Raw genomic sequence first — 10,863 nt, 5'->3', positions numbered from 1 at the left:
AGATGTAGAGAAAATGACCACACAGCCTGCACCCCCTGCTGCTTCTGTCACCCAAGCCATGACTCGGTGACCTTCAGGAGCACAGCTCAGCTCACATTTTCTCTAATGAAAATAACGGTACTTACCTTGCTTTCAGAATTAATGAGACTATTTTCTTAGGAACTCATGGCTGCTAAGTACTAATTATTATTATTCTAAGCCATCCTCAGAATAAACCTTTTGATTCAAGCAATCCGGAGGAGGCAAAGAGCACAGGGAACAAAGAGGCAGATGTGCGGGCTTTTCTTAAAGACAAGAAGGATAGAGTCACAAGCAAGGTGTGGCTCTTAAAATTTTTCAGCTTTTTCTCTGACAATAGATCATACATGAAGGAACTGGAATTTCATTGTTGTTATTTATACCTAAACAGCAGAAAGAAAAAGAAGAAGGGGCATACTTCTTTAGTTTAATACCCCACCAGTCTCAAGGTGTCACATGTATCTCACTTTGCCAATGCCGAACTTACCCATGAAATTATATGCTGGGTCTGTGCAATTAAATGTTCTTTGTCACTGAATACATGTGAGGCCTCAGCCTCATCTTTTCAGGCTAGCATCGTGGTCACGGGGCATTATTCTGACAACATTTCTGTCTCCAAGTGTCAGCAAAAGAGGATACTGGGATGCCCCTGCAAATTGCCCTTGACTTAAGCCCTCACTTACTTACATGTAATCCTTAAGGGGACCATCAGCTACTAAGAGAATACACTTCAGATGACTTCGCTCTTATTAACTCAAAATTCAATTGTGTTGGTTCACTTCCCTTCATCTCCCAGTGGAGGACAGATTATAATTACAAGCCCAGTCCCACTAATTATGGACTTTAGATGCTTGTTAAAATGTCCCTTCATTGTTGGTTTCTAGATTTTTGCTGGCTTGCAAAACTGCATTGACTAAAGCAACAATACATTTCAGTAGGAGAGTAAAATGTAGAATAGAAAAATACCTTATTTTATACAATCTGGTGAAACTACATCAATATGAAATCATGTAAGCACACTTAAGAAATAAATACACTTATAATTCTACCTCTCTAGTTCTTCATCTATCTTTCCACAGTTTTTCAAAGTTCAGCCTACCATTTTCATCCAGATAGGTCAGTAAGATAGAGCTTGATTCCGTCCCTTCGACAGCATAATCCAATGGTGTATTTCCATTAACATCCTGGAGAAGGACATTGGCTCCAGCCTATAAGTAAAAAAGAACAAATATAACATTATGTATACTGTTAACATAGAAAGTGGATAAAAACTTTAAGTTCTGTCTTAGAAAATAGATCAAGAAAAGTTTACATGAATTACAACCCTGCAGAATCATGTAGAAAATTAGAATTGTTTTTAAGAACAATAGCAGAATACTTTGTGAGAAGCTCTGACGGTCTAAAAATGTTCAGTTGACCCTTGCAAGACCTGAGTCGCAACGACTTCTCCTCAGCACTTTTGCTAAACCCAAAATATGCAATCCATGGCTAGTAAACCATCCACGCCTCTGCGCTGGCTGCCCCATAGCCTGTTTTGTTTCTAAGATGACAGAAGTGCCCCCATGTCTTCAGAGATTCTCAATGGTGAACTCTTGTATGAACTCTAACTGACTGTCCCCAAACAATCCTATAAAATCTTTAAGGTCTTTGATCTACACAAAAACTCATCTGAGAGCTAGTCTTACACTACGTTTTTCAAAAAGGCTTGGGCTAACTGCTTCTGGTTGGTTTTTTTCTTACCATAAACTGTTTTCTAAGAAAAAGCATAATCTGTAGACATTAATGGATGGAGTATATTAAATATGGCTATCGTGCATCTTCTATCTTCAAAGGGCCCTCCATCAAGCACCTCTGAGCACATCTGCTCCATCCTTTGCCCATCTCAGCTCAAATACAATGATAGATGTGCTTTTTGCTCTTTAAAAAAATGGTCACATAAATCGTCACCATTGCTCTAACATTTTTAATAAGCTCCACAAAATTTATCATGCATGATTTACATCTTTTCTCCAAGCGCATGACTTCAATATGTTCCCATTGTCTAAGATTTCCCATAGACTTACCAATACCATGTCATTAAATTCAGGCCAAATGAAAGTTTCCTTCTATTCTTTCTAATGAACAGGAGTCTGTATTGCGATGTCAATATAGTTTATATAGTTCATATAATATCCAAGTTCCTAACTTTACATAAAAATATATGTCACATTCATATATTATATATATTAAAATGTGGGGTTTGCCTTTCATTTATAACATGTTATATACATATATATACATACATACATGCATGCATACATACATACATACATACATACATAAATGTAGCTTTCCTATACCTTAGCAAGTCTGCACAGGTTTTCAAAAGGATTTCTCTAAATATATTGTATAAACAAACCAAAATGTAGGTCAAAGTGGTATTATATTCCATATCTTAATATTTGCCCACCAAATAGGCTATGTCACTTAACCTCACCATCTAGAGTTTACCACATTACGTCTTCTATAACTATATAAAGATACTCCTTTATTTGAACAGACTAAATTATATATTTCATATTTTCACTTACCTAAGGAAAGCAAGTAAATTTTAAGGTCCTAAAGACTTCAAGTTAACTTCTTAGTTCATTTAATTTTGTTTCAGTTATTCAGAATTCGAAAAGAAATTACTTGAAGCAATGTTCTTAAGTAGACTTTGCTAATAATTCCTTTCCTTTAGTCTCCAAACACAAGAATAAGATTTTACATAACTACCCAAGTATCCATTATTAAAGACTCAATTAAGACACAGAATTACAGGGCATCGTTACCTATTTCTGTACTAATAGGGATAATCAAGTTATTCTTTTTTTCCAATGCATACATGCTTCCGATAGAATCATCTATGCCAAACATCTGGGCATAAGACAATGGTGAATATAATTATGAGTCATGTATTATCGATCAAAACAAAAATAAATAGGAAGGCTACTGGGAGCTGAGAGAGGTGGAGCACTTGGAGAGAATATATTTTATTCTTTAAGAAGTAATGAGGCTCTTTCAAAGAAAGTCTGAAAGTGAAACATGGTGCTGGATATTTTAGCTGGACTCATTCATTGAGATTTTACCCCATTAATCACTCAGTGGTCTGTGCTGCTAAATTATCAGGTATCATTCCCTATCTAGGAGTCGGACTTTTCTGGAGGTTGGTAATGTCCCTAACCACAGATCACATCTTATTCCTCTTTATATTCCCAACACTTATTACAGTGCCTGTACATACTAAGTACTAACAAGATTTAATAAAATAAATTTTAAAATGAAAGGCCAAATGCTGCACTTAAACTAATTATTAAAAATTGAGGCAAAGAATTATAACATTCATTATAATTCTTTTTAACTACATTTTTGTATTTTGTTTTCAAGATTGTATAGATGAAATTATAAAATCACTATATGCATACTTATGTTTTCTTCCTTCACTCTTTCCAGAGGAATGACATTTGTCAAAGGCTCTTTTTCTTTCTTTTTCCTTTTCTTTCTTCCCTTCCTTCTTTCCTTCCTTCTTCTTCCTACAGGTTTTCTTTCTTTTGCCACTGCAATGCGCAAGCATGCTCCACCTGTGGTGGCCCTGGTGCTCTGCCCCCATTACCCCAATTGTCTGTCCCTAGACAGACTGAGCCATGTGCGAAAACAACATAGATCTTAAAGGACCCCTGGAGAAGCTGTATTTCTTAAACTAGAATTCTGAAACTGTACTTATATTTTTTTAAAAAAATCACTGATAAGATTCATGGCTGATTATTATTCTCAGTCTGACTAACTCAGAAGTTAATGTGCAATTATACTTGTTAATGGATCTCACTGGAAATAAGGTGCTGATGACTTGCAAAGCAGGACATTTTTCATCAAAATGTCAGAAGACCCCTGTTAACATCATCAGGAAGAGAAATGGCCCAAGGGTAGGGGAAATAGTAACATTTATAAGATTTTGTGTTTGTACTTATTTTTAAAAGAAATATTTTCAACCACTCAGGAATATAAAGTGAATTTTCTATATTTTGTGAAATGAGAGCTAATAATTTAATTCAATAAATATATCACTCTTGATATTGTTCATTTTCAATGAGAATTTGAAACAATGTTTTGAAATATTATTTTTCTCTTCCAAATCATGATATTCTTAAATATCTTTTTTAAAGATGATCTTTTATCATTTCAAATTTCATTCCACTGATGTAAGCAAGCATCCACTATATGCTTTTTCAGCTATGCATAGAAAAGCCATACAAAAGTACTCCTAACTGGTATACATATTAATTATATTGTTTCCTTGGATACATGGCTCAGGATGAGGATGTCAAGAGTAAACATTAACTTTGTCTCATGTGTTGGTGTGTACATTTGATTGTGTGCATCATTGTTTTATTTCAGGAGATAAGAAGCAGGATGAGTTGAGGATTTTAGACTAGATTTTCAAAGACAGGACAGAGACTATCCAAGCCTGTATTTATTTTATGATACGGGAACAACAGCTTTAACGATCACTGTATATTTTCTAAATCTTAAATAATAATTTAAAATTACTGAATGTGTCCTTTACAAAAACACGTGGATTAGGAACTGCATGTATAAAAAGGATATTGAGAATGAAAGTAGATGGAAGACCTAAATATTTTTTCACTATTCAAGAGAACTCATTTAAATTTGGTGCTTGAGAACACCCTAGGTCCTAAGGGTGCGTGCGTGTGTGTGTGTGTGTGTGTGTGTGTGTGTGTGATCTATCTTCCTAGTTTTACATTCCTACACCTAATCACCATATGTCAAATTTCTTATACTAAAAGTAGTGACTGCCCTTTGTCTAAATGAAAGAAGAAATTCCAAATTAAATAAAACTTGTATTAGTAAGAATAGCTCAATAAAAAATATTATCTTTTCTACAATGCAGACTCTGAGGCAAGTTCTTCAGCTTGGCTTCAGGAAAATCAATCAATCACATAGTGATTAGTTTTTATCAGGAAAACAAAAGTAATTAATGTTATATATGCAAAATCAACAGAAACTTCTCAAATGCTTTCTGTAACTGAGGACTGTTTAGTTCCTTCTGAGAGCTCAAATCACATTTCCTCTCTAATTATTCAAACTGGGAGGCTATCCAACTTCCAATTTATCCTAAACTATGTTCCTGTAATATTGTCAATGGAACTCAAATATATCATTTCCCTAAAATAGAAATGTTATTTCCTGCCTATCACATAACATATGAACAAATAAAGTAAATATTGTTTTACTTTGTGTAACAATTTATTGCCAATGAACATACTTATAATTGTTTCATTTAGTAATAATTTTCTAACACATTACTACTGAAGTTTTAAGTGCATTTTAATAAAAAAAAACCACTTTTTATATGCAAAAACTTTTTGATAACTTTTTATTCGGATATAATTTCAGGTTTACTCGAAGTTGCAAGAGTAATACAAAGAACTCCTGTAACCTGTTATGGGCTGAATTGCATCCTCTAAAGAGATGTTGAACTCCTAACTCCTGGTACCTGTGTAGGTGACCTTATTTGGAAACAGGAAATTTGCAGATGTAATTAGCTAAGTAAAGATGATATCATGCTACGGTTACCAGTATGGCTAGTGTCTTCTGTTCCACAAAATTATTTTTTCTCTTCCAAGACATGATATTCTTAAATATCTTTTTTAAATATTCTTTTTACATTATAAATTGCATCCCACTGATTTACGTGTCCACTGTATAGTTCTTCAGACACAGAAGGAAGATGGGCATGTGAAGACGGAAGCAAAAATTGGATGCTGCCACACACTGAGAAATGTCTGAGCCCACTAGGAGCTGAAAGAGATAAAGAAGAATCCTCTCCTAGAGGTTTCAGAGGTACCATGGCTCTGCTGACACCTTGACTTTGGACTTCTGACCTCCAGAATTGTGAGACAACAAATTTCTGTTGTTTAAAGCTAGGTAAAAACTTTGTTATAATATCCCTAGGAAACAAATATTCTACCTTTTATTTAAATTCTTCAATTAGTTATACTTTTCCCTACTTTGTCTTCTCTCTTTTCTCCTCTACCTCCCCATTTCCTTCCCCTGCTCCTTGTCATTCCTCATGAATTACTTAGAAGTGAGTATCAGGTATTTTGTCTTTTTACCCTTAAATATTTTAGTATGTATCTCTTAAGAACATGAATATTCTCTTGCACGAAATTATCAAAATCAGAAAATTTTAACAATAAATGCTATTATCTAAACCACAATTCATATTCAAATGTCATTAATTTTTTCCGGTTATGTCCTTGACAGCTATTTTCCCCAGACTCAGGATGTAATCCAAGATCACCCAGTGCATTTAGTTGTCTTTTCTCTTTAGTTTCCCACAATTTGGAACAATTCCTCTGTCTTTTTAAGAGATTTTCTCTGATATTTTCTAACAATACGAGTTTTGGCAGAAAAATCAGAGAGGATGGCATATTCTTCCCATCGTATCACATCAAAAGGCATATCATATCCTTTGGCTCCATAACTTTGATTACTTGGTTAAAGTAAAGAAGAAATTTTTTCTTGCCCTGTAAAGTTGCAGCTAGGAATCCAAGCATTCATGCTGATATCAATAAACAAATGAATACCTGAATACAGAGAAGAAGAAAAAGATTTCCTTACAATATACTAGCAACTAATAAATGTAGAAAAAATGATGAAGTTAGAATTTACCATTCATTATTGTAACAATTTCTTCTGGTGACAGTCATCATGGGATGCTAAAACTAAAGCAAAAGTCTGATTAGAAATAGAATATTTACATGGTCCTATAATATGATCCCACAAAATATTCCATTTAAATATGAAAATGCTGGCATCTAACATGTTAGGAAAAATAGAAAACTTTTATGAGTGGTGTTTTGTGATTTTGAATTATAGACGGTTTCTCTTCTTTCTGTAGAAAATTTTGTATTCATGTGCTAGTAGGAAAAGTGAAGGTTATCTCAAACTAATATATAACATACGAGCAATTATTTTAGTTGAGGAAGAATGCTATTAGCATTTTGCAATCTTTTATTTTAAAGACACATTGAAATGTATTAAGAGACCAGAGATTGTCTCAACTCTTTCTCCAGTCTAAGTATCCATGTCATCTGAACCCCACTTTCTCCCCAATCCATCATTTCCACTGACCTCCCAGTCACTCTCCTCTAGTCGCATGGGCTTTATCCCTGTCCCAGGACATGCCTAGTTCCCACGGATATTCTACCTGCTGTTCCAAATGTCTGAAATATATCTCCCTGGGGCATCCTGAAATGGCTGTTTCTTTACAGCCCTCTTCCTAGAATCACTTATCTAAAAGTCCCCATTCCTCAAAACTTCATCACTTTACAATATCTTACTTTGTTCTAATTTTCTCAGTTATTTTTATGATCCAATATCTTAAATTCATACATATTTAATTTTTGATAGTATCCCACAGTAGGTTTTATGCTCCATGAGAGAAACTACTTGGATATTGCTATATACCTTTTACACTGTCTAGTATACTATATGTAGTCAGGAAATAATCGTAAGTGAATAAATTATTAATAATATTAAATTATATGTTTATATATGTTATCTCTAACAATTTTACATGTTAGAACTTTTGTGTTTTTAGTGTTCTTAAAAAACTTTAATTGTGGACACTGAAATGTGAATTTCATGTAATTTTCACAGGTCACAAAATATTACTCTTGTTATTTTCAACCATTTTAAAATGTCAAATTTTAGCTTGCAAGTCACACGAAAATATGCAGTGGGCCAGATTTGGTACATGGGACAGTGTGCTGATCCCTGGAATAGAATAAAATATACAATGCCAAACACAAATGAGTACAAGTTCTCAGTCTTGTTTAAAATTTAAGCTCCATTATTTTATTTTTTTCAGCTTTATTGAGATATAATTAATATATACTATCGTGTAAGTTTAAAGTACACAATGTGAGGCTTTACTAAACATTATATTGCATGATTAGAACTTTTTGAAAATTAGCAGTTTTAATTATAGGAAAAGTTATACATTTCTTAACATGTTTGTGGCTATGAATATTACTTTTCTACATTACATTTTCAAGTGCTTTGGCTATTTGAAAATTGGGGTTGTGTTTTTGTTGATATTAAAAAATACTTGTAATTTTTTTAGCACAAACTTTTTGGATGAGAGAGCAAAAACTATATAAACCATTCTATTTGAAATGTTAAGTGTTCAGGCATGATAAGTCAAAAATGCAACTTAACTTGAATTCCATTATGTTTTCCTCAAATATAATCATCAAGTATATTACATAAATTGTTTTATTTATACTTGTTTGAAAAACTACACAGAAAGCATTTTATACTATATCCACATCCTATAAATTTTCAGAGGTACATTAGCACATCAATGTCTCTTCAAAGTCTTGCATGAAAGAAACTAGTTGAAGATTGTCCCCAAATTTTTGAAATTCATTTGACCAAAAATATCCTATATTTGGGAAATGTCATAATATTCACTGCTGAACTATTTATGAAGTCTTATATTAAATAATAAAAGTTGCTATCGTACAAGAAATACACATTCAAAAGAATGAAAAAACAAGATTTATATGTCTACATGGGGCTTCTTATACAGAAGTTCACAAAATTTTAATTATGTATTTTCCACTATCTGATATTCATTTAAGTAAATGTTGTAAAACTATTAGAAAATGGAAAATGGAGTATTTCAGAGAGCTGCAAAATAGAAATGCAAAAGGACAAGGGAGTGTTTGTGTTAGAGGGGATAGAAAGCACAGGAGAAAGAAGGGAACTTCGTTTGGCATAATGAAAAGAAATGAGGCTTAGGATCAGAAAAATCCTGGTTCTGAGTGCCGGGTTACTGCTCACTGGTTTTGTGACCAAGATCAAATGACCTAATTCATCTCTTCAGTTTGCAGAGTAGAGCCAACAAATAGTGCTTAATGTATAATACAGTTATCCTCAGTATAAGCGCATTTAGTAACTGAGCCCAGTACTTGACGTACAGTAGGCACTCGTTAACTTGTAACTACACTAACAAAAGTAGTTGAAAGAGAATTATATAAAATGAATTATTTGCTGACAACTTTGTACTAGTGTATATTAAATCACTCATCTTCCTCTGCCAGCACAATTTTCAGCTAAGTTTAAGAATTCAAATCTTGAAAATGGGACAGAATGAAATAGTAAGGAAGAGAAAAAAAAAAATTCAGGCCAGAGGTCATTGAAATATTGAAGATGGTAGACTGGGTTTGATTACTTCCCTTCTTCCCTTACTCTTACCGTACAATATATTTGACAAAACCAACAGTGAGAAAGTAAAATAATTATAGTCAAAGGCAAGAAAATACACAGGCAAAATGATGTTGAAAATTTCAAGTACAGTCTTTGTAACAGATGAGAAAAAAATACCAGAATGCCCTCTATTATTACTGTTATTCAAAAAATATTCAACATGCCCTGAGCTGTATAAGGAAATCCTTTATAAATCTGTTTCTTAAAAACAACTAAGATGTAATAAAACAAATTTTTGAAAGATTAAGTGGACACTTGCAGGTATCTCTGAAAGAGATCTCCAAAAAACATGTCAAATTCATTTATGTCCAGGTAATTTAGTACTTAATTTCTGAAGGTCTGTCTTCTAGCCAGTGACTCAGGAAAGGACTACAGAGCTTTCTCTATTTCTCACAACCAATTATATGAGAATAAAATAAAAGGTTCTCACGATTCTGACCTTGTATTCAAGGACAAACTCCAAAGAACTGCAAAACCGCCAAACAAATCAGAACAAGACAGTAAACAGTTTTTATAAAAAGGCAAGCAAAACACATAAAAGAACCCCCCAAATGAAATCTTAAATCACCGAAGAAAAAGGATAGTAAATAATGACCCAAAAGGGCAACCTAAGAAGTCTGGAATAACAAATGTATATGGTCGTATAAAGTATCTAATTTCCCTACCCTGCAACATTTTACGTTATTATTACTGAATTGGGCAGTTGGCTAGGAATGCTATTTTATAAGGATCATTCAGAAAGCAACTCTTCTCATTCTGAAATATTTATGACACCAAAAGGAAATTGTGAAGAAACTTAAATCTTGCTGCCCCAAGCTATTGAATTGCGACCTCTTTCCCCAATTCGAGCTGAGACATCACAGTTGAAAGCCTTGTAGCTGTCAGAGAGAGGGGCTGTCAGGTAGGGTGTGCACCCGCAGACACGTGAAACAGAGTGAATTACCCCTAATGACCAAACCACCAGTGACCAGGGCTGATAAGGAAGGACTCAGAATCTTGGCACTGGCTGTCCTTGTTGTACTTGAGTCTGACCAACCAGAGGACTGCTGAACTTCTACCAGCCCACAATCACGAAAACTTAGAGAACTGGACAAGATTCATGGGTCTCTGGTCTTAAGCAGAAACTTTCCTACAGTTTTCCATTGTTTAATCAGAGAGAGAGAAAACTAGATGCTCATAACTTTCCTTCAGATTCTAGATTTTGGGCAGACAACAGAGGAGGCGATACAGTTGGGGAATCTATTTATTCAGTAAGGAACTATGTTTGTAGCCTTTATTATGATTAAAGTGTACTTTAAGATTTTAATGACTGCAAATGTTCATGGTAATAAAAGTTTTAAACTTATATTACAACAATTCAAAATTTTATAGCAGTTGAAATTATATTGCAATACAATTTTACAACTCTATCTGTAAACATCCTGAGGTCACTAATTATTACTTTGGAGCACATAAATATTTATGTGTAGCATTGCTGCCATGCTAAATGACAAATCATGTCAAAAAAGCAAAATGTGTAAGAAAGAAAAG

General features: G+C 33.7%; 1 protein-coding gene across 1 annotated transcript in view; it reads right to left on the bottom strand.

Annotated features, from left to right (window-relative positions):
- Positions 1-10,863, bottom strand: part of MYO16 (myosin XVI) — a 494,098-nt gene that overhangs the window by 354,911 nt on the left and 128,324 nt on the right. Inside the window, exon 5 of the mRNA XM_023519764.1 lies at positions 1,118-1,226. Within this exon, the coding sequence (XP_023375532.1) occupies positions 1,118-1,226 (109 nt within the window). The remainder of the gene's footprint in view (positions 1-1,117; positions 1,227-10,863) is intronic.

Source organism: Pteropus vampyrus, unplaced genomic scaffold, assembly GCF_000151845.1.
Source record: "Pteropus vampyrus isolate Shadow unplaced genomic scaffold, Pvam_2.0 Scaffold236, whole genome shotgun sequence".
NCBI lineage: Eukaryota > Metazoa > Chordata > Mammalia > Chiroptera > Pteropodidae > Pteropus > Pteropus vampyrus.
The sequence above is the reverse complement of the archived record's forward strand: the minus strand, read 5'-3'. Positions and strand labels throughout refer to the sequence as shown.